Source organism: Myodes glareolus, chromosome 25 (assembly GCF_982192425.1).
Source record: "Myodes glareolus chromosome 25, mMyoGla1.1, whole genome shotgun sequence".
Classification (NCBI taxonomy): Eukaryota; Metazoa; Chordata; class Mammalia; order Rodentia; family Cricetidae; genus Myodes; species Myodes glareolus.
The window spans coordinates 46,135,538-46,159,421 of record NC_142050.1 but is presented as its reverse complement, the minus strand read 5'-3'; the positions used below and the strand labels follow the sequence as shown (position 1 = coordinate 46,159,421).

The 23,884-nt window shown below is 44.6% G+C and overlaps 1 protein-coding gene and 1 long non-coding RNA gene across 4 annotated transcripts; one reads left to right on the top strand and one right to left on the bottom strand.

The window, feature by feature from the left end:
* Positions 1-2,850: 2,850 nt before the first annotated feature.
* On the bottom strand, positions 2,851-10,408 carry LOC125404428 (uncharacterized). Of its 2 annotated transcripts, XR_015002480.2 has the most exons (5): positions 10,357-10,408; positions 9,904-9,971; positions 9,029-9,305; positions 6,859-6,981; positions 2,851-4,514 (listed from the first exon to the last, which is right to left on the bottom strand). It is a non-coding gene; the product is annotated as an uncharacterized LOC125404428 (long non-coding RNA). The 2 variants fall into 2 exon arrangements; XR_015736687.1 differs by lacking the exons at positions 2,851-4,514; positions 6,859-6,981 and having other exon boundaries at positions 8,982-9,305.
* A 6,052-nt stretch (positions 10,409-16,460) lies between these two features.
* On the top strand, positions 16,461-23,575 carry LOC146894411 (GTPase IMAP family member 3-like). 2 transcript variants are annotated; one of them, XM_087901655.1, is made up of 5 exons: positions 16,461-16,720; positions 20,017-20,229; positions 20,319-20,499; positions 21,181-21,238; positions 21,795-23,575. In XM_087901655.1, exons 4-5 carry the CDS (start codon positions 21,196-21,198, stop codon positions 22,673-22,675), a joined length of 924 nt encoding a protein of 307 aa, XP_087757781.1. In that variant the 5' UTR covers positions 16,461-16,720; positions 20,017-20,229; positions 20,319-20,499; positions 21,181-21,195; the 3' UTR covers positions 22,676-23,575. The 2 variants fall into 2 exon arrangements, with proteins under 2 accessions (XP_087757781.1, XP_087757782.1); XM_087901656.1 differs by having other exon boundaries at positions 19,956-20,229.
* Positions 23,576-23,884: the final 309 nt, after the last annotated feature.

Here is a 23,884-nt window from a genome sequence, read left to right as displayed (position 1 = left end):
TGAATTGAGTCCATTGATATTAAGTGATATTAATGATCAGTGGTGGTTATTCTGGTTTATATTTTGATAATAGTGTTTGTTTTTTTCTTCTTTGGTTACACTGGTGGGGGGTTGTATGTTGCCTGTGTTTTTGTGGGTACAATTAACTTTCTTGAGTTGGGATTTTCCTTCTAGTACTTTCTGTGGGTCTGGGTTTGTGGGTATGTATTGTTTAATTCTGTTTTTGTTATGGAATATCTTGTTTCTTCCATTGATAGTGACTGAAAGCTTTGCTGGGTTTAGTAGTCTGGGCTTCCATCCCGTGGTCTCTTAGTGTCTGTAGTACATCTGTCTAGGACCTTTAGGCTTTCAAACTTTCCATTGAGAAATTGGGTGTAATTCTGCTAAGTCTACTTTTATATGTTACTTGACCTTTTTCCTTTGCAGCTCTTAATATTTTTTCTTTATTCTGTGTGTTTTGATTATCATATGTCAAGGCGACTTGTTTTGTTTTGTTTTGTTTTTGATCCAGTCTATTTGGTCATCTGTAAGCTTCTTGTACTTTCATAGGTTCTTTAGGTTGGAAAAGTTTTCTTCTATGATTTTATTGAATATATTTTCTGTGCCTTTGAGCTGAATTTCTTCTCCTTCTTCTGTCCCTATTATTCTTGGGTTTGTTCTTTTCATAATGTCCCAGATTTCCTGGATGTTTTGTGTTAAGAATTTGTTGGGATTAATGTTTTCTTTTGCCAATGAATCTATTTTTCGATAGTATTTTCAACACCTGAGATTCTTTTATTTCTTGTATTCTGTTGGTTATACTTGTCTCTGTAGTTCCTGTTCATTTACCCAGATTTTCTATATTCAGAATTTCCTTGGAGTGTGCTTTCTTTATTCAGTCTTGAAGTCTTGAAGTCTTGAAGACTTGAAGTCTTGAAGGACTTCAAGTCCTTCACTTGTTTGATTGGTTTTTTTGGGGGGGTGGTTTCTTTGAATGATTATTTTCTCCCAATTTTTTGTTTGTCTTTTCCTCTGTTTCATTAAGGGTGTTTTTAATTCCCTCTTTAAAAGTCCCCATCATTTTCACAAAGTTAGGTTAAAGGCGTTTTCTTCTGGGTTAGGATGATCAAGTCTTCCTGTTTCATTTTTGCTGGGTTCTGGTGTTACCATGTTTTTTTTTTAAATTTATTTATTTATTAAAAATTTCTACCTCCTCCCTGCCTCCCTTCTCCCTCCCTCCTCACACCTCCCCATCTCTCTCTAGTTCTAAGAGCAGTGAGGGTTCCCTGCCCCATGGAAAGTCCAAGGTCCTCCCCCCTCCATCCAGGTATATAAAGGTGAGCATCCAAACAAACCAGGCTTCCACAAAGTCAGTCCATGCAGTAGAATCAAATTCCAGTGCCATTGTCCTTGGCTTCTCAGTCAGCCCTCATTGACAGCCACATTCAGAGAGTCCAGTTTGATCACATGCTTTATCAGTCCCAGTCCAGCTGGCCTTGGTGAGCTCCCATTAGATCAGTCCCACCGTCTCAGTGGGAGGATGCACCCCTCGTGGTCCAGACTTCCTTGCTCATGTTCTCCCTCCTTCTGCTCCTCATTTGGACCTTGGGAGCTCAGTCCAGTGTTCCAATGTGGGTCTCTGTCTCTATCTCCATCTATTGCCAGGAGGAATTCTTGCATTGGTGCCTACCCATCTCTTCCGTCAAACGAGGCCTGCAGTGTCTTTGTGTCTTTGTCCAATCTTTGGAGTGTTTGGGAGTTTTTCTTGGTTTGCTCTGTACAGTCAGTGTCTGTCTCAGAAAGCCTCTGAGGTCTCTCTGAGCCTGCTTTCTTGGTCTTCTCTCTTTGTTCGCTCTCTTGGTCCTCTCACTTGGTCCCCTCAGTACTGTAGCAAGTTCTTAGCTCATAGGCAGGGGTCCTCTAAGCTCATAGCTTAGAGGGCCCGGTAGATGGAATTGGTTTTGGGGAGCCTACCTGCAGGACATTCTTCTGTTGACTGGCTAAAAAAGCCAAGGGATTTGGGGAAGGGACCCCGGGGTTTTGTCCTACTGTGGATGCCCTAGAGAGTGGGGTGTCCCACCGCATGGCTGTTCACCCACCTCTTAAGTTCCCTTAGTATTGGAGCAAGCTGTGTTTCAGAGTGCAATAGAGGTTGCAGGAGGATAGGTGTGTTTGTCTCGGGTTTTCATTCTAGTTGGTAAAAATTATCACAAAATGATAGAGAGGCAACATTTTGAAATGTGCCATAAAGTAGGCTGAAAATCAGTACTCATTAATTGTCATGTTTTTTTAGACAGTGGCATTTATCCCAGGCTCGTGTAGAACTCTTATTTTTAAAAAAATTAAATTTATTTTTGTGTGAATGTTTTGACTACTTGTATATATATATGTACCACTTGTGTACTTGGTGCTGTGGTGGTCAGAAGAGACATTGGATTCCTTAGAACTGAAGTTTGTGGTTGTGACCCATCATTTAGGTGCTGGGGACAGAGCCCTAATCCTCTGCTGTAGCAACAAGTGCTCTAGCCCAGTCAGAGCTCTTGATATTCCTGTCTTGTCCTCTCTAGTACTGATGCTATAGGGATGTTTGATCTTTTTCTGTTATTGTTGATATTCAGATTACAGTGAAAAATTAAGTGGAGCTCGTAGCAATAGATCCAAAATTTAGTTCTGATTCTGCTTTTGATCTTAAAGACCTCAAGTTTGCTCATCTAGTTTCATTATATTTCTATTTTCTCATCTGTCAAATTGGAAAAATAAAGTAACATTTATCTCTCAAAGTTGTTGAGGAAAAATAAATTTGTTTTATTGACATTTACATTAAAAGTAAGGAAATGTTGTTAGTATTTTTGTATCATAATTTATGTTGGTCTTTATATTTATAGTCAAGGGTAGTTTTTCTCTCTTTGGTGGTAATGAAGCTGAGCTAATAAAATATCTTAGGTTTTAATCTTAATTTTCAGATTGCCTTTTAAGTAAGCATAGTGTTTAGTTATTTTGAATAATAGTATGACTTTTTATTTTCCCTAACTCTAAACCAACTTTGTTTTGAACCTTTGTGATGCTTCATTTCCTGATGTTGCCCTTTGTCCTTCTAAATCTGGAATATGTATACAAAAAATGATGAAGTCAGACACATGGATTTCCCTAGGAGAGAAATACAATTTATGGGTTAACTAAGGGCTGGGGAAATGATAAACATAGGATCAGGTGGGGAGGGGAGTGTAGATTTGGGTGAGGGATAAAATGCAGAGAGAGGCAGCTGAATTTGAGGGACATTTCAAGGTGGTATGGAAAATTAGTGCAGGAAAAACTCCTTCAAATAAATGCAGGTGATCCTAATGAAGTCTAGTAAAGAAGACAGAATCCCAACTGGCCATCCCTTGTCACCAAACAAGACTTCCTGTACCTAGACCTTTTTCTATTCAATTGACTTGTTGGTCAACGGGTACCATAAAAATTCCCCAAAACAACCCAAGCTGTTGCCAGGACTATATGTTGCTCTCCACAGACTGACAACAAGGTCCCATTGCTGAGGTCTACTCCACATAACTCAGTGGATATGGAGAATCCGAGCTGCTGACTACATGGAGCCTTCACCTTACATTGAGGTGTCTTTGGTGCAGGAAGGTGCTCTATAAGCTACTAAAACGCAAACACAACATGGCCACAAAACATTTGACCTAAATCTGTTCTGTCTGCAAGATGTGTTAGGGCAATGGGGGCACAAAATTTGTGGGAGAATCCAACCAATATCTGATTTGAATTGAGGTCCACTCCACAATCTAGAACCCACACCAACCACTGTTTGTGTGACCAACCAGGAATGACTAGATAGCCCGGGGTCATTGGTAAAGCCAAACACTACTAGTCAAAAGTAGGGGAGCAGTGGGGGGCATATGGCAGAAACATGGAGCTTTAATCCCAGCAATCAGGAGGCAGAGGCAGGTGGAACACTGAGTTAGAGTTCAGCATGATCCACACAGCTAATTCCAGGAAAGTCAAAGACAGAACATGTCTCAGAAAAACAAACAAACAAAAAACACCCAAAATTCTTAAAGAAAGAATCAGTTTCTATAAAGAAAAATGCATTCTATAAAATTGTCTTTGTCCCTACAGTTTTAGCAACTGTACTGACTTACAAGGAAGGACAGATTCTACTTGTAGTTTTGTAAATCCCATCAGCCATGGTGTTTGCTTGGATCACTAGAACACTGCAGAGTTGAGTCTCCAGTATCACCATGCCAAGGATATTTCTCCTGCACAAAGACAGGCATTAGTATGCAAATCCCTGTCCTGTAAGGCCCAAGGGGTAACAGAAGGAAGAATGAATCTTCTTAAAACTAAGGAAGGAAGTTCACATGACTTCCAGTTTTTCATGTTTCTTTCACATTCCTGGATGCTTCACAGTCAGGACATTTACTCCACAAAATAGAAAGAAAATCAAACGGTATCAAGGATTTCCTTTTGCCAGAGATGATGAAAACATTTTTTGAAAGTCTCAATAAAGATCACAAGGCAGTATTTCACATTTCCTGAAAAAAAATAAAAATGGTTGAAAATCATAAGTGAATGAACTGAGCCCTGCTCATCACCTGGATCTGCAGACAAAATCTTCTGATTCAGAGGACAGATGTGGGAGCAAAACACAACCAGCCATGGAGCAGCCAAGGAAGAGGACAGGACACTGAAGGGCTAAACCCAATTGCTGGGGGATAAACAGCCAGCTGATTATATTAATCAACTTTGAAGGATTTGTGCCTGAGAAGTGAGTGTGGCTCAGATGAATGCCCAGAGTGCTCATATTCTAGAGAAGTCCCAGGTACCATCCAGGGGGTCAAAACATGGACACAGAACATACCCGGCCCCAAAACAACATGGACATACAGTAAAGAATATCACTACTGTTGGGTGCTGTGGACCCCAGACCTTGAATTTTCGATGATGCCCAGCTTGGTGGAGTAAGCAGCTTATTTTCCTATGCTTGCAGCTGCCCTGAGCAAACAACCTGTTTTCCAGTTGCTCTGAACATGAGACCTGCAGGAGTTTGTGATGGCAGGTTAGTGGTTTCTGGTGGGCTTACATTTGAGAGTTAGGCATGGCCATTAGTCAAGGAGACCATGTATAAGCTGCACCAGAGCACAATAAAGGGGGAATTTCTGGTGTTACAATCTTGGCCTCAACTATACTACTCCTTTTCTGAGCGTACTGGAAGTTGACATGCTCAACAAGAGGTGTACGGATTGAACCCACATACTTCATTCGATGCAGACTACACCCTCAACACATGGAACCATGTATGAACCACCGCCGTAATGTGCCATGGGCTCACGGAAATGATATATCAATCTAGACATAGCATAGGAAAAAGAGAGTCATACTGTGCCTGCAGCTGTCTGAGGCATAACCTTACCTTGAACTAAAGGGATCTAAAACTGAGATCTTTAGGAATGAACAGATCTCAGATGTAACTCACACAACAGCCTGTTTTCTAAGAATTGCTGCCTAATGCATATTTGGTCTTCTTCTGAGTGACTGACTCCTGGACACATCATATCTCCTGAGATCCAGATCCCGGTGATGACCTGATTCCTAACCTAGGGGCCAGGCCATGATCAGACCTCAAAGGAAACCAATCTGCTCCCGAACCGCAGGTAGCCTGAGTGATCATCTTCAAGGGTGTGTGGGCCGCACCCTTGCTCTCTGCATTCCAGGACCAAATCCCACCACGCAGGAGCCAGGCCTTAAAGGGACCAAACCCCATCATAAGGATCAAAGTAAATGGATGCCCCAATAACCAGGACCTGGTCTCAAGCCAGACATTATCTTCATGTCAACTCTTTTGACCGCACCACAGCCTCATTTGTGACCAAGGCCATGCCATGTTCACCAGGACATTTCAAATCTTCACCAGTGAGGAACATCAGATCATAGGCCATGAACTCTGATCAATAATGAGATCATCTGAAAGCTCCTTTTGGTTCTGTTCTGGCTTGTGGATTGTACTTGTGATCGTCCCAACACAGGCAAACTACTCACAAATGTGCCAAGGCAGCATCATGGTTTCGAAATAATCTGGGCCACACATTAATGTCAAATGATGAGGACACAGCTTGGAATGGAGGGTGAGTGGGCCGCACCCAGGAAATCCTCTGTGTCTAGGTCAAGAAGAACAGTTTGACCTTTGGTCTGGTTTGGACATGTACACACTATAACACCATGAGTTGGTTGTCTGAAAATTAAGGTAGTTCAAAGGCCATAAACTGATTATCAGTGGGGCCCTGCAACCTCCCTAATTACCAGTAAGTCAAGTCAATGTTAAATTTTTGGTGTATGGGCCACTCCCTCTCTTTACAAGACCCAATACTTTTCTGACAGTAAGGGAACCGAGACTAGAAACCATGACTCTAATGTGAGAAGGACTCTCTCTCCTTAGTGATAAAACCATGATCATACTAAATATCAAGAGTGATTACAAGGCACCTGACCCTATAATGACTTTATCTGATTTTTATACGAGTCTAGACTCTGTTCACCAAACACATGAAATGCAGAAATAAGGCTACCTGAGTTGATGACAGACCCCAAATGGACAGCTATGTGGGCTGTGGCTCACTTTCCACCAAGAAGCCTGTGTCAAATTTGTAGTCTCTTCCTCAAATCCAAGAGATATTCTAAACACGGAGAGGACTCAGGAGTACAAAACATGGCCTTCATCATGTATGATAGACACCAGAGACATAATCTGGACAATTTTGGCAAGATGGGTGTGTGGGCTGCACCCAGAAGCCATCATGTACCCAGCTGTCTCCAATAGATCCAGGACAAGGGATCATGTTTGTGTTGGCCAACACCACAGTCAGAGAAAAATGGAATTACCAGAGTCGGTGTTGTGGTATGTGATATCAGCCTCACAAACTTCCAGAATGTGGCCTCAATCTTCATTTCCTGATATAGCAGTTTCCCCACCTTCTCATTGCTGACTTTGTCCTTCAGCCTGACCTGATTAGAAACATCAAGTAATCCATTGGATTAAGATGACATGACCCAGGAATACAGATATAACTTTAATAAACACGTGTAATGAAAAACCCTGAACTTCTTCCTCTGGAGGCATATTTGGTGGCTATTCAAAGACTAGACATATGTTCCTATGTTTCTTCACAGGAGTCCACCTAGAAGAAGCCAGATTTATAACCTGATGACTATAGATCCCTTATAGGTCTAAGGCCTTGTAGTCATCAGTCTTGCTGTGAATGTCGTTCCTACATTTTATATATAGTTTTGAATAAATATGTCGATATACTATTATGGTTCAACTTGAAATTTCTATTTGGCCCTTCCCTTTTCCTGAAGATTGGTGAACCTCCACCAATGGTTTGTGTTTTTGTCATTTGCAGGAATTGCTTTAAAAACCAAAAATTTAGTGAAAGGGGCCAAGTAGGCCAGATCCCTGACCTAGCTATAAAATCACTGGGATAAAATTTCTAATTTGGTGGGGCTGCTCCCAACCCCATCTGGTGCCAAAATCTGATTCAAGTTGCTGAGGAAGGTGTGGGAGGCAGAGGAGTAACTGAAGGTTCAGTGTGGATCACAGGACACCAGCATCTGGAAATTGTCCTTCAGTGAGACTCCACATGAGGATGAATGGACTCCCACTGACATCCTCTGCATGGTGCCACAGCACAGTCAGGTACAGTCCCTGTCAGAGGAACAGTAAAATGTGCTCTGCTCCTTCCATTAGAGGCCCTAGAGGCTGACCTGTCTCATCTCTGGATTTGCCCCTCATGGTCTTTGGAAGCACAAGTTGCAGCTTTGTTGGTGAGTTCCATACTGTCATAGACACAGTGAGGGTGTCTCCTAGAAATGACATGGTATCTACACCAAGAAACCACAAAATATGGGAGCCAAAATGAGGCAGAAAGACAGATAGTCCTATTGGACATGCTTTTGTGGGTGGAGGAAACCTCATGAGAACACAACCCAACACAGAGAGCTATAGGCAACTGAGGATTGCTGATAGAGGGAGAATTAGCTGTCCCTAGAGATGAGTCCTCCACCTGGTTATCCAGTATCTAGTACTCAGAGCTGACATCTACACATGCAAGCATCACTGAACAGGCACAGCCTACTGGAGTCATACACTTATGCATTTTTCTAAAGATATATATCAGTAAGAAAAAAAATCAAAGCGGAGGAGAAAGATAAGAGGGCAAGAAGGATAGTGACAATGGTGAGTTTTTATATTCAGTTTACAAATTAAAATTGTAAAATTTTAGGAACTATTTAATGGGAGATTTTGACCATGTCATATACTGAATATTGTAACATTCATGCAGTGAATCAGACTTCCTGTGTAGGTATTGTATTTCAACACTCTTGTCTCTACACCTAGATCTCTCTTCTCCCAAGGAGACACAAACACAGACATTGCAGCATCATGTTAGACATACGGGTTTTATGGCGACAGGGAGAGTCATCTCGAGCCTTTAAATCAGCTGACATTAGGGCATAAAGCTCTATCCTCTCCTACAACCCCTCCACCCATACATTTCCACAATCCCATCTCTCATAGTAAACCAATGGCTACTATGCTGCCTTCATCTGGAAGGAAAGCAACACAGAGAGAGGACCACAAGCACAGTCAGCTTCTCACTGGAGCAGCAGAACCATGGTCGGCCTTTTGTTTCAGATTTATACAGGTACCTGAGTGAGTCAGATTTCAGAAAACCAGGAGTTATATATATATATATATATATATATATATATATATACATATATATATATACATATATATATATATTCTTTCAATTTCACTTTGATATTTAGATATACACACACCTCAAATACATTTACAATGCTTTTGTATTATCTACAAAGAAACTAAACCATTTTCACTTTTTATGCAAATGAGTTGAATAGGTAGTCCATGTCAGGGATTAAACTTTTGAGACCTATGTAATTCACTCAGGAGAAATTAAAGAAATAAGAAACCCTGGGTATATAAAGAACTTGTTTATATTGTTACAAGTTAAGTGCCATCTATTACCTGAGTGCCCAAATCGCAGAAGAATTTTTAAAAAGTAGTTTTCAGTATCCAGAACATCAGCCTCTTCATTCAAACACTACGCTGTCAGTATGTAATCTCTGGTCTGAAATTTGACACCAGGTCAGAAATTGATTGCTAAACAAGCAGTTCTGACCTTGAACTCACATCTCTCCTCCTTTCTCTGACTCTCAAGTTATGAGATTCCCCGACCACCACATGAACACACAAGGCTTGCAGTCTTCACACCTGACATCAATGTGGAGGCTTTTAAATGGTTCTGCAATGACAAGGAGGATCAAGAACAAGTGGAGTAAACACCAATACATCGTGAACCAAGCCCCTCTGCCTATCTACCTAAAGGTTACATTGATGAGTGGCACTTATGTTGTACACAGAAGTGTTGAATATCAAGAATATTAACTAAATTTCACATAAAATCAATGAAAATTAAGCTTGTACATACAGTTCTACCTTACATAGGAAGCAGCTTTAAAAATCATTTTGTAAAATTATTTTTTACCTACATTTTCTGTAACTATACTGATTCTATAAGGAAGGGTTGCCTCTATTTGTAATTTTGCAAATCTAATCAGCCAGGGAGTTTTTATTGGAACACTGCGGCATTGACTTTCCACTCTTGCTGGGCCTAGGCTGTTTCACCTGAACCAACACAGGTGTCAACAGCCACACAGTAGTGCTGAAATGCAGCACTCTGTCACATAAGGCACACAGGGTAGAGAAGTGATAACGAATCTCCTTAAAACTAAGTAACAGAATCCCATGACTTTTCATTTGATCTTGTTTTAATTGGGTCCCAGGCTACTTCATAATTTAGGCATAGAAATAGAAAGAAAATTAATAGCAATTAAAATAACCTTTTCCCCAAAGATGAAACATTCCTCTCGGGCCTCAGTAAGATCCACACGGCAGGAGTTCACATTTCCTGGAAGAAGGATATAGTTGAAAAGCATAAGTGAATGAGCCCATCATCCGACTCTGCAGCCAAAATCCTTCAGTCCAAAGCCCATAGAGCTGAGCTGCAGGGACAATGACTTCCACTGTACATAGAGAAAAATTCAGTAACAGTGAATTCTCACCCTGTTCCTTTAAAACATAAAAAGTTTTTATAACAATTTTAGCAGCATTAATCAATGACTTTCAAGTAATACATTTAGTTAATTTCTGAGGATTTCATACATATAGTGTATTTTTGACATTGCCTCTTTAATCTCTCCACATCCTCCCTGATCTCAGAACCATCTGTGACATCATTTCATGTTCTTATTCTCGTGTGTGTAGGGCTGTCCACCAGATGCTGCTCAACTTACCCTTGCATCAGCACCATAAGGAAAGCCGACTCCTCCTCCTCTAGAAGCCACCGTCAACATCTTTCAGTTAGGGGAGGGGCCAGTGAGCTCCTTTCCCTTCCATGCTAGAATACTGACTGGCTTGATCACAGTGTTCCTAAACACAGCAAGACTCTCATATTTAGAAGACACAACTTCATTGCAATTCTTCGATCTCTGGATCTAAAATCTTTTCATCCTTCTTCCTGGATGGTGTCTGAGCCTCAGAAGAAGGCACAATAGGAATAATACATTTATGCCTGTGAATTCCACAGACACTCCTCTGAGTTTTGATGGTTTTTTTTGTGTGTGTGTGAAATACAGATTCCTACATTAAGAAACTTCTCTGATGAGGACAGAGAGCTCCCTAGCCTATGAGTAGAGAGATGTGAAGTCAGGGGGCAATTTGATGTGGCCATTTAAGATAATAATTGTGGTAGGTCCACCATGGAGGCCTGGGAGTTTGCCAGACATAGGTTTTCTACAGATTAAAGTTATAAGATTATATATAATTATGTGTTTCCAAAAAGCATCATACATGAAAAAATTACCAAAATATAAAGAACCAGCAAGAGGAAAGAGAGTTCTGCAGGTGGAAAGATAAAGAACAAGCTGCCAGCAACTGGATTCCAGAGTCTCAGACCATTTGCTGTTGTCCTCTCACATAGTGATCGATAGAAGAGACGTGAGTGACAGGCACCATGTCATTACATGGCACTAGGGTGACACATTCACTCCAACAGGCCCTCATTACAATGACGCCAGTCCTCCATGAGGATGAGAACAGGAACCTCTCCCTGAATGTTCACCTCCCAGTACTAATGCTCTGGTGAGCAAACTACCAACCCTTGTCTACTTGTGGACACATGGGGGACATACTTGACAGATGGGAACATACACGTGGATCTATTAAATAGTTGAAAAACTCAAAAGCTTGTGATATGGCCTCCTGTCTCCTCTGTTTCCAGGACCAGCTGTTCCTGAAAGAGACTGAAGATCATTTATAGTCTCCTCAAAACTACGTGGCTGTTAGGGCCAAAGCCTGGGTTTTTTTGTTTTTTTTTGTGTGTGTGTGTGTGTGTGTGTGTGTGTTTTGATTGTTTGTTTCTTCCCCCCATGATCGGCTGCTAGAGCAATGCTTTCCATCAGTTTCCTTCCCTGGAGTTCCCAAAGGATCTCCTGTGATCCTCATGTCTGGGACTATCTGAGCCCATGTGTTTTGGTCGAGCTTTCTGTTTGCCTCATTCCATAGCTGTTCAGTCCCAAAGAAACACACAGAGGCCTACATTAATTATAAACTACTTGTCCTATTAGCTCGGACTTCTTAATAATTAACTCTTACATCTTACATTAACCCATAATTCTTGTCTAAGAGTCTTGTCTAATAATTCTTGTCTAAGAAAAAACAGCTCATTAATTTGAGGGAGAGAGAAGGAAAAAGATAGGAGTTAGAGCAAGAAGGATAGTGCAAACGGTGAGTTTTTATTTTCAGTTTACAAATTATAATTGTAAAATTGTGGGAACTATTTACTGGGAGACGTTGGCTGGGTCAGATACTGAATATTGTAGTGTTTGTGCAGTAAAACAGATCTCCTGTGTAGGTATTGTATTTCAACACCTAGATTCTCCTCTCCCAAGGAGACACAAACACAGACACCGCAGCATCATGAGGTACATGCGGGTGCTATGGCGACAGGGAGAGCCATCTCGAGCCTTTAAATCAGCTGACATCCAGGGCTTAAAGCTCTATCCTCTCCTACAACCCCTCCACAAGCCCATCTCTTATAGTAAACCAATGGCTACTATGCTGCCTGCATCCGGAAGGAAAGCGACATGGAGAGAGGACCACAAGCAGTCTCAGCTTCTCACTGGAGCAGCAGAACCCTGGCCGGCCTTTTGTTTCAGATTTGTCCAGGTACTTGTGTGAGTCAGACCCCAGAAAGCCAGAAATTGGCCTATAATTTTTTTAAATTTCCTATTTCAGTGACCTGAGAACAACTGATTCAGATATGACATTCAACTATTTTCCCATGCTGTGAATACACTTAAAATGCTTTTTTAAATCTTTCTGTATTTTAATCACCTTTATAGCTGTGAAATACACAGCTCTTGTGTTTTTGTCTCTGACTAATGAAATTGTCTTTTGCAACTTACAGTCACAACCTCTTTATTAGGCTGGGTCACCTGCCTCTCAAGCTCACTCGCTGGCCAGTATCTTTACATTATATTTTATCTTCTGATACCTCCTATTGGAAGAGAACCTGCATGTAAATGAGCAGTCAGGATGTATTGTACAAGAGAAGAGTAAATAAAAAGAAAAAAGTTCCTGCTTCTACCATAGTATATTCCAAAAGTTGCAGGGACAGGTCATTCCATGTAGAATCATATTTCATGCCAAAATAACAGCAGTCATAGTCTAATGACTTTTTGATCCAATAAGTTTTTTTTCATTTATTTTAATCCTGGTCACAGTTTCCCCCCTCCGTCTTCTTCCGTTCCTTCCCCTCTATCTGTCCCATCTGCTCCTCCTCTGTTTCTGTTCAGAAACGGGTAGGCCCCCCCGTAGGTGTCAGCAAAATATGGCATATCCAGTTGAGGTTGGACTAAGCTCCTCCCTCTGTATTAAGGCCGGGAGAGGCAACCCACTATGATGAATAGATTCCCATGCTCTAGTGCACGTGTTAGGGACAGGCCCTGATCTCACTTCTAGGTGTGGGACCAAGTGTAGAACATGCTACACAACTGTCATACATGTGCAGAGTGCCTAGGTCAGTTCCATGCAGCCTCCTTAGCTGTCAGTGGAGTCTGTGAGCTTCCAGGAGCCCAGGTTATTTGTTTCTCTGGGTTCCCTTGTGATGACCTGAACCCCCAAGGCTGACACAATCTTTCCTCTCTGTCATCAACTGGATTCCTGGAGCTCCTCAGCCCAGGGCTTGACTGTGAATCTCTGCCTCTGCTTCCATCTGTTTATTGGATAGAATTTTTTCTGATGGCAATTAGGAAAGTCACCAATCTGCTTACAGTAGATGGCCAATTCAAGCACTCTTTCCACCATTACTAGGAATCTTAGTTGGGGTCATCCTTGTGGGTTCCTGGAGGGTTCCCTGGCAGCAGGTTCCTCCCTAACCCCTAAATGGACTCCCCCATCAAGAAATCTCTTTTGTTATTCTCCCCTCTGTCCTGCCTCCACCCAGCCTCTTGCACCCAGCCCACCAAACCTGCTTCCTCTAGTTCCCATCCCACCATCCCCCAACCACACCCCTCCCAGTTAGCCCAGTAGATCTCTTCTATTTTTCCTTCCCAGGGAATCTTCTCCTCTGTTCATTTCTCCCTCTACTTCCCCACGCCCCTGACAACAGTGATCTTCGAGGTCTTCACAGTTGCCATCTCCAAAATGCGGCTGAGTTGTGGTCCAGCCCAGAGCCTTTCCAGAGCAGCTTCTTTTGCTTAGCAGCATGCACATAGGTTTCCTCTGGGTCTCCGTGCGTCTCTTTCTGGTTTCTGCTGTCTGGATGTGTCACCTCGTCTAATTATCCATTCACCTAATAAAAAATATCTGTGTTGCCTATACATTTGGACATTGTGAACAAAACTGACCTAGGCATTCATGTTTGGATTCTTGTGCAGGCATAGCCACGTGCTTTTAAACAAGGGATGAGAAAGGACTCCCTAGGACAGCAAGTCACAAAGAAAACATTGTTGGGGCTGGAGAGATGAGGGCAGGAACCCTTGCTGTGCACAAGTATGGGCACCTGAGTTCGAGCTCCAAGCACCCAGAGAAAGTCTGGGTGTGACTGAGTGAGCCTATGCTCCCAGCACTGGACGTCAGAGACAGGAAGACCCTGGGGCTCCCGGCAGCCAGTCTAGCAGAGAACAACGATTCAGTAGAGACCCTGTCTAAAAGCCAAAGGGTGGAAGAGTGGTAGAAGACACCTTCAGTCAGCCTCTTCCGGCCTCCCTGTGTTAACTCAGGAGTGCACATGCACACATGCGCACACACACACACACACACACACACACACACACACACACACACACACCCCTCAAAATATTGTTTAACATTTCCAGACTGGGCCAAAAGCAAAACAGCAAACTTAAGAGGTAACCAGCAGGGGGCAGTGTTGACAAGACAGTGACAACAGTTACTAAGTAGCCTATTTGAACTTAAGAGTTTCTAATTCTTTAATTTCTTCACTATATCACTTAAAATTTTTGAAATTCTCTCTCTCTTCCCCCTCTGTATGTGTGTGTGAGAGAGAGAGAGAAAGAGAGACAGAGACAGAGAGACAGAGACAGAGAGACAGAGACAGAGAGAGATAGAAACAGAGAGAGAGAAACAGAGAGAGAAAGAGAGAGAGAGAGTGGGAGAGAGAGAGAGAGACAGAGAGAGAGACAGAGAGAGAGACAGAGAGAGAGACAGAGAGAAAGAGAGAGAGAGAGAGAGAGAGAGAGAGAGAGAATCTATAAGGTCACATTGTCAAAGAAACAGCCACAACAGCCTGGTTAGAGCAGCGAAGGCCTGGACCAAAGGCAGCGTCCCTAGTGCGCAGACAGGTGTGGCTCGAGGTCATAGGCTTCTCTCTGTGGCTCTGACGCACAAGGATTAGCCTGCAAGTGTCAAGGCTGCTGGACTTGACTTCTCTGAGGAGGCCCTGTGAGGCCTGGGTGGCCCCGGAACTGTCAGTAGCATTCCATTCCCTTCTCATGTATGACATATTTATAAAACACACACAGAGGCGGCTTTGAAAGCTGGCCTTGGTGGGGAACATGGTCGTGACAACCCACGTACATTATTTCAATTTTAGAGATGATCTTTATTAATTGGCAAAAATAAGACACTAGACAACGTTCTGGAACTTGTTGTGGGATATTCTGATCACACGCTGACATTCCCGAGCCCACCAATAAAGCTTACTTTGAATCAAAGAGCAGAGCTAGCTACTAGTTGACTAAAATTAGCCATAAGCATTTTAGAGGACAGAGGAAAGAAAGAGAAAGAGAGAAGGTCACTGACTGCTTCTCTGCCGCTTCCCTGTTCACTCAGGTTCTTATCCTGATAGCTGACTATCAATTTTTTAATTTTTACCAAGTTTTTGATAAAAATAATTAGATAAACATTTCAACAGCTAAAAGGAGAAATGCTTTCTTACTGGGTCACAGCCTACATCTCACTCAACATAATGCCCACAATGATCTCAAAAGTTAAAGTTGTATTCGAGAAGGCGTGTGGAAGTCAAGCCTGGCTTTTCCTGCAAAATGCTACTTGTGTGTGCTCCTGCATTGGAATGCCCTGCTCTCTACACTCAGCTGGGGGTCCGAGTCACTCACATCCCACCTTCCTGCCTAGACTTTCTTAAACCATCTGAACGTGGTACTGAAGGGATGGCTCAGTAGTTCAGATAGTCTTTATCACTGTTGATAGCTCCAGTTCCAGGGGATCCTGCAGCCTCTCTGTCTTCTGCAAGCACTAAGCTTGTGTAAAGGGCTTTTACATACATGTAGGCAAAACACGCAGAAAAAAAGACTATTATCTGAACTCAAACATACCAGAAAGAGGGGGGACCTGAATAGTTCTCCAGAGAGGAGATCTGGCTCACCCTAACAATCCTGAGCCCAGTAGAACAGCAAGAAGGGACAGGAGGGACCGGGATTCCCTAAACGCTTGTTGCTTTGCCTAAGTCAGACCATTGCTTGGGTCACTAACTCCATGGGTCCCGTGGAGACGAGATCTGCCCAGGTGAGAAAATCTAAGCTCTGTCCTCCCACATTCTCCTCAGAAGCCAGGGTACCATAGCCTGGCTCAATCGTGGCACCTGCTGGTTTGTCCAGTGGGCCCCAGAAAGCCCCTTTAGTCTCCATTGTAGGGCAGATGTGAGTGCAGGGGCCGGGAGATGCACGCTCTCTACCTGACCCAGAGGTGAGAAGCTGGAGGCTTGGGATGGCGTGCTTCTAGGCTTCTCTACTCTCTTAGTCTTGTAGAGAATGAGTCCTTCACAAGAGCATCTCAGCGGTGTGGGCGACGAGGGTGGGGCAGGAAAGAGAACTGACTTTTATTTAAAAAAAAAAAAAAAACCTCAAAAAACTCTTCCCTGGTCGCTTTTTTAGTAGCCCTTTGAGCACAGCTTTGCCAAGAAACCTGTGCACACTGCTCTTTCCTGTGCCCCACGGATGCCATCTTTCTCCCTCCGGCAGACAGATTTTGTGAGCTGTTTTTTTTTTTTTTCTTCTCATAGCTCTTGTATTTTCATGAAGACATTAAAAACCAATGTGAAAGACTGCCTGGGACAGGAAGTTGCTTCACAGTGCATGTAGACCTTGAATTGAAAGATCCTCCAGCACCCACCAGGTAACGGGGCTTCTCTGTGTGTGTGTGTGTGTGTGTGTACATGTGTATACGTGTACATGTGTGTGTGAGAGTGCATGCAGCACGTGTGTGTACTTGTGTGTGTGTGGGTGTGTGTGCGTGTGTGTGTACGGTGTGTGCACTTGTGTGTGTGTGCGTGTGTGTGTACGGTGTGTGTACATGTGTGTGTTTGCATGCGTGCACACACTTTCCTCTCTCCGGCTTACCCTTAGATCTCCAGGTAACAATTAGTGTCGACCTAAAGGGCAAGGCAAGGCACTTGATCTCTTTATTAACTTTAGGAAAGTTGGGGAAGCCATAGCATCTTGTGCCCCAAGGATTCTCCCAGAGGACTTCTAGCCTGTCTGAGGCATCAGTGAGTTTTCTCTCTCAAGATGACAAGCCTAATACCCGACTAGGGGCTCAGGGAGGTGGACTCTTAGAGACTCTGTTTCCTGCCAGGCGTTTCCAGGGAGGGAGAGGAATGGACTTAGTTTTAAAGTAATTTCCCCATGACTGTTCAGCCAGGCTGTGTTAAGTGTCTGGAGGCTAGGGAGGAGCTGGCTGAGGGGAAGTCACTCTTCAGGACGGAGCAGCCCTACTTCCTGTGATCTTGGAAATTAGTGTTGGGCTGGAAGATGGAGCACTGGTCTCATGTGTGATTTGAAATTCCCACACTACCCATGGTCCAGAAGGAATTCTAGACTCCCTTAGGAACATCTGCTCCATCCAGTCCCAGTCAGGAGCACTTCCATGGGTGAGAACTGCCCTGCTTAGGTTCTCACTGCAGGAGAGCAGGGACATCTCACCCTGTCTTCTATCACCCTCCACATGCATTTGACACAGGGTCTCACTCGAGTGGCTTCACCCACCACTGCCTGGGTTGGCTAGAGGGATCTAAAGGAGCCCCAGGAATCTGCCTGCCTCTATAGCACCTCGTCCCCCCAGTGCCAGGGCTAGAGATGAACACAGTCACACTCATCTCTTATGTGGGCTCGGAGAACACAAACTCCACTCCTTGTGTGTGAGCCTGAGGCGTCTCTCCAGTCTCTCTGTAGTGTCTTGAAACAAGGGTCCATGAATCCGGCACTCACTGATTGGCTGGACTGGCTGTCCCATCGCCCCGTCCCCTGGAGTTTTCATCTTATTTCTTTCCCATTGCTTTCCTTTTTCTTGGTGAGTGTTCACAGTGCTGGACAGGAGGGAAATGGCTTTCATTTTAAAGACGGAGAAGGATGTCAGGGTGCTACTCGGGTTGATCTGTTCACATAAAGCATTCGATTTTTGTGTTTTGGATAAAGTAATATACTAAAAAAAAAAAAAAAAGATCAGGCAAAGCAAGCAGAATGAAGTTACAAGCAGGAAAGGTTGTTTCTGGAAGTGACCCCTATGACCTTTGCACAGTGGTTTGTCTTCACAGCCCGTCGTGCTTTTCTGATCAGGGACCATTTCTCTTCAAGACGCAGTGGTCAAGGACATGGGAAAGAATAGTATAATTCCTTTTGTCAGATGAGACTAAGACAATCCACTCAAGGCCAACATTTGAGACCTTTCAGAGGGTTTCCAAGCGTGGCCTAAACCTGCTCTCTCCTCCAGTCTCTCCCAGTCCTGCACAACGCCAGGGAGCGCGCCCTAGGAGGGGCACTGGGAAACTCTTCCAGTTTTGCTAGCTCTGAGGTCCAACCAGGGGCAGGAAATACCTGATGCACACCCACCAATCCTTCCGCTGACCACTTAAAAGTGAGCGGAAGGCCTGATGGTTGTGAGGTGGGGAGGGGGTTGATGTCTGGCTTCCAGTGGGGGAGGAAGGCACAGAGCTGTCCCAAGAGGGTGGTGGCTTAAAATAAGATCCCCGAAGGGGACAGAATGCAAAGAGGGTGCAACCTGGAAATAGAAAAGGCGACAGGCACTTTGCTTGAAGTGTGTGGGTTCCAACTAGAGAAAGCACAAGAGAGGGAAACTCTGAACCTTTGAGAGGTTCTCAAGTCTAAAGAAGGTTTAAGAAATGGGAAAACCCCTGATGCTCTTGACCTTGCTTTCATTTCCCTTTCTGATCAGACTGGATCCTAAGATAGCAGCAGTGTAAGGCATTCACTTTGGGAGAACGACCCGCTACCTGTTGCTTGGCCAAAGGACTACCTGAGTAGTCATGCCTGAGAGACCGCTGGTCAGCACCTAGGAGCAACAGGCAGCACAGAGGGAGACCCCATCCTATCAGCCTAAGTTGGGGACACACTGTCCAGGAAGCTGTGGTGGTATCACCCTTGCTCTTTCGTGCAGTGTTGTGTGGAAAGTCTTGGTCTCCTCACAGGACTGTAAAGCAGCACAGGGCCTCCAGGGTACCCAGATCTTGGCTTAGAAACATCAACACCACCCCCTTCGCTCCTTTCTGTAGTTGGCTGCACATGCTCCCTCCTACCCTTTGAGGTACTCGCCTCCCCAGCCTCTTACCTGGGCCTTGTACTTCCCAGCACAACTGTAAGGTGATCTGCATACGACAGCCCTCATAGCAGCAGCATCTGCATTCCTGTGTGCTCAGATTGCTGGCCCAGCAGCTGCCATCAAGCTGAGCTAGACTGACTCTCTGAAAACCCCTGAAAGGGCAGGAAGACACTAATGCTCAGGGCCAGGTCTCCATGTGAAAGCCCACACCAGAGATACACAACTAGCAGTTTTTCTGAGACCTGTGAGGGTTCTGGGCCTCTCTGTGAACCAGATTACATTAGTTTCTGTGGGACTGGCTACAGAGCCAAAAGGCCAAGGGACAGGGAGTTGCTGACCCAAAGGGAAAAGACCCAAGAAATGGGGACGCGTGACGTGGTCACAGGGACAGACTCAGAGTCACTGCTACGTCTCTCCTGGAGCCATATCTTCATGCAAACATCTTCAGCATGAACGACAAAGAAGTTACTGAGATGAATGCTGTGTTCTGGCATTCAGTATCAAAATGAAAAGATCCCAAACTTGCTTATTAATTTATGTTTCTTGCCCAGTTGGTGTCTGGCCAGTCTCATATGTAGAGGGCACCTAGGAAATGCATCTATTCCCAAACGTGTTTTGTTCTAAAAATTGTTTTGGCTTAACAAAGACCCGAGATTCTGTAATTAGAAGTTCATTTTCAGGCCCATTTTGCTGATTCTTGGTTGTCAACTTGACGACATGTGGGATTAATAAAACTCAAATTGCTGGGCACTCCCGTGAGGGATTCTTTTTTTCTTCATTAAATTCTTTAATTTAGATCTGATCTGGATCTTTGAGGTGGGAAGGCCACCTTTAATCTGGGTCACCCCTTCTGCTAGCAAACTATAGAAAGGACGTGGAAGAAGGAAGCTCTCTCTTCGCCTGCTAGACCTCATTCTGACCTAGTGAGTCCATCCCTTCGCTGGCATTGGAGCCTGCGGCTGGATTCCAGTGTGTACCGAAGACCAACTGAGACCCCAGCCTCGTGGACTGAACAACTAGTGACTCCTTGGGCTTCCCACTGTTAGACAGCCATTGTTGGAGCCCAGCATGTAAGCCATTCTAATGAATTCCCTTTTTATTCCACATATACATAATATATGGGATAGAATATATGTTTAATGTGAATATGTTTGGTAAGTTCTGTTCCTCTAGAGAACCCTGACTAATACAAGGCCTGCTCCTGGAACCCGGTTCAAGGAAACACCTAGAAGCTTTGACCAAGCAGGGCCCTGCATTGCATTTGGAGTGTCTGTGCAGGTACCTTCCAGCGAGGAAGCTAGGAAGTCGTTTTCCTGTGGATCCCCTGCCTGGTACAGGAGGTAGGGAGAGTGGGGCAGGACAAGGATCAAGAGAGGCTTGTGAGGAACAGGGCAGAAGGAAAGGAAGGGCCCTGCAAGAGAGGTACCCTTAAGGTGTCTCCAGTCCAGGACTGAGCTGGAAGCAGGGCCACTGTGACCTTGGGAGCACAGGAGCCACTGTGACCTTGGGAGCACAGCACACTGACTGTGCAGCTGCAGGGCTTAGCCCTTCCTTCTGTTTCCTGGGTACAACCATTACTCCCCAGTCTGGCCCCACAACAGCCCCCTATTCCTGGGTGAACAGCTGGTCCTGGTTTGTCTGGGGCTTTCCCAGTTTGGACAGAGAAAGCCCTGTGGTCTGGACTCAGCTAAGCTCCGGGCAGGGCAGGAGGGACCAGATATCCATGTGCTCAGTAGGAAATAACTGGCCAGCATCATTAACTGTTATTGTGGGTACACAGCCCACTTTCATTCTGCTGGGCTGAAGACAAGTCATGGTGACGACGCCATGTGATCACATTACACGTACCCTCTTCTTGGGTCTTTCTCCTTTGGGTCATTTAGGGCTACCCCTAAGGACATGCATGTGACTTCAGCAGTTCCTTCTTTGGTCTGAGGTCCCTTTCTACAGAATATTGTGTTTGGTGTTGCGTATCATATCCAAAGCCAGTATGAACACTCTTTGTATATTTTCCTTTCTAGAAATAAAAAAAAAAAATGGAGATGCTTCAGACAGGTGTTAAAGATACCTTCCCCACAGGTAAGAATCCTGCTAGGGGTGGGACTCTTTCTTTTCAACAGTCAAGGACCACAGCTCAGTGCTTAGACAAGGACAAGCTTCCCTCCAGACACCTACAGCAAGGCAAATGGACCACCAGATAACTGAGCGCCTTAGGCCATTAGCTGCCATGCTTCCCAAGCAAGTTCCCCAAGATAAAACCCCACCATCCTGTAAAAGAGAGACCAGGGACAGTGGGAGGAGATGAAGACAAGGGCAGACAGACAGAACGGCCAGCGCTAGACTGCCCTGAGCCATCTGCAGGGGCTTACCGCTTTAGACCTGGACAGAAAGAAAGTCCCGGAAGAACGGTAGGCACTGGGTTGATGAATCCCTAGGGGAAATGCCCTGGCCTCTGACCGCCAGGAGCACTTTATCTTACAAGTGTGTGGTGTGTGGTGGATGTGCGTGGTTAAAACAGAGCGGCGAATCCTGGTTGGTTTGCACTATTTCCTGTCGGTTTTTTTTTTTTTTTTTTTTTTTTGTCCTCTTCTTCATGAATCATTTCTGACGCCTGAGCTTCCCTTTACCCCCAAAGGCAGAAAGGAAGATGGCTGCATCCCAGGGTCAGGGCCACTGAGGATCCTCCTGGTGGGTAAATCTGGCTGCGGGAAAAGCGCCACAGGGAACAGCATCCTCGGCCGACAAGCGTTCGAGTCCAGGCTCAGAGCCCAGTCAGTGACCAGGACCAGCCAGGCAGAGATGGGCACATGGAAGGGAAGGAGATTGCTAGTGGTAGACACGCCCCCCATCTTTGGGTCAAAGGCCCAGAACCAAGACATGGACAAGGACATTGGAGATTGTTACCTGCTGTGTGCCCCAGGACCCCACGTGCTGCTGCTGGTGACCCAGCTGGGACGCTTCACAGCTCAGGACACCCTAGCCGTGAGGAGGGTGAAGGAGATCTTCGGGGCAGGAGTCATGAGGCACATGATCGTCCTCTTCACCCACAAGGAAGACCTGGCAGATGAGACTTTGGATGAGTTTGTGACCCACACCGACAACCACAGCCTGCGCAGCCTGGTGCACGAGTGTGGGAGGAGGTACTGTGCCTTTAATAACAGGGCCTCAGGGGAAGAGCAGCAGGGACAGCTGGCAGAGCTCATGGCCCTGGTGAGGGGGCTGGAGCAGGAGCGTGAGGGCTCTTTCCATAGCAATGACCTCTTCCTTCATGCCCAGGAGCTCCTTAATGGTGGTTACAGTGAGTCCCAGGAAGCCTACAGGTGCTACCTGGCCAAGGTGAGGCAGGAGGTGGAGAGGCAGAAGCGGGAGCTGGAGGAGCGGGAGAGCAGCTGGATCCTCAAGCTCCTCCTCAGAGGCAAAGCGTGGATGGTTTTGCACTCTGGGGCTTGCGCTTGTTTTGTATTGGGCGTAGCAATCCTCACTGTTATTTTTATGCTCATATATTCTAATGTTTGATGCTTTGTACTTTAGAGAAGTTTCTAAAGCGTCCTGCAGGATTCCCAGCTATCAGCATCACCTACAGAAAACCATGCTCCTGGTCTGCCAGACTTTGCTGCCCTGAGCCTCTTCTGTTTCCCCTTTAGAATTCTGGTTGGGATTAGGCAGAGTTGGGGGAATCCTGCAGAGCAGGGGCGGGAAGGATCAGAGGAACCAGAGGAGTCAGGAAACACAGCCCATAGAATCAACTGACTGGGATTCATGGGGGCTCACAAAGATCAGGGAGCCTGTAGGGGTCTGACCTACTTCCTCTGTGTATATGTTATGGCTACATAGCTTGGTGTTCTTGTGGGATTCCTAAGAGTGGGAGTAGAAGCTGTCTCTGACTCTTTTGCCTACTCGTGAGACCATTTTCCTCCTGCTGGGTTGCCTTGTCCAGCCTTGAAATGATAGTATGAGCCCTGGTCTTACTGTTGCTTACTATACCATGTTTGGTTGATGTCCTTGGGAGGCCTCTTCTTTTCTGAGGAGAGGTGTGTGGGGATCTGGAGGAGATGGAAGGTGGTGGGGGGAAGACTAGGGGGAGGGAAGGGAGGGGGCAACTATGGTTGGAGTATACAAGAAAAGAATAAAATAAATAAATGACGTACTTTTAGCATATCCCCATATTCCCTACCTTTCTCCTCCCATTGGTTCCTCTGCTCCCCTAGAAAATGTCACTTTTTCCGTGTCAGATAGACACACATGATTTTTATTTATTTACATAAAAATTTAGAATCCACAAAAATGATATGCAATATTTGTCTGAAACTGACTTAATTTAATTAATGTAATTAACTCCAGTTGCATCTACTTTCTGCCAACGACATAATGTCATTGTTTTTCATAGCTAAATAAAATCCTATTGTGATGTCCACAGGTGTTGTGTGCAGGTCTTGTTTAGGTAATCATAATGTACTAAGAGAGAGGCGGTCTCCTCCAAGGATGAACTTCCCAATAGGTTATCAATCCCATGTGGTCATCCCTAAACACATACACATATTATCTATGATACATGGACTCGACAGGTAGTATTTATGTATACATATGTGTACATGTGGGTATATAGGTATAATACAGGATAAGTGGTCATGAGGTTGGGAGGAAATAGGGAAGACATGGATGGAGTTAGAGGGGTTAGAAATGACTTAACTATAGTTGTCATACTAGAAATTCTCAAAAATAAAA

Bases quoted from the DNA above. Each gene is read 5' to 3' on its own strand.
- LOC146894411 (XM_087901655.1), top strand. From the start codon at position 21,196: ATGGAGATGCTTCAGACAGGTGTTAAAGATACCTTCCCCACAG. The intron at 21,239-21,794 runs GTAAGAATCCTG...TTACCCCCAAAG, and splicing joins TAAAGATACCTTCCCCACAG to GCAGAAAGGAAGATGGCTGC.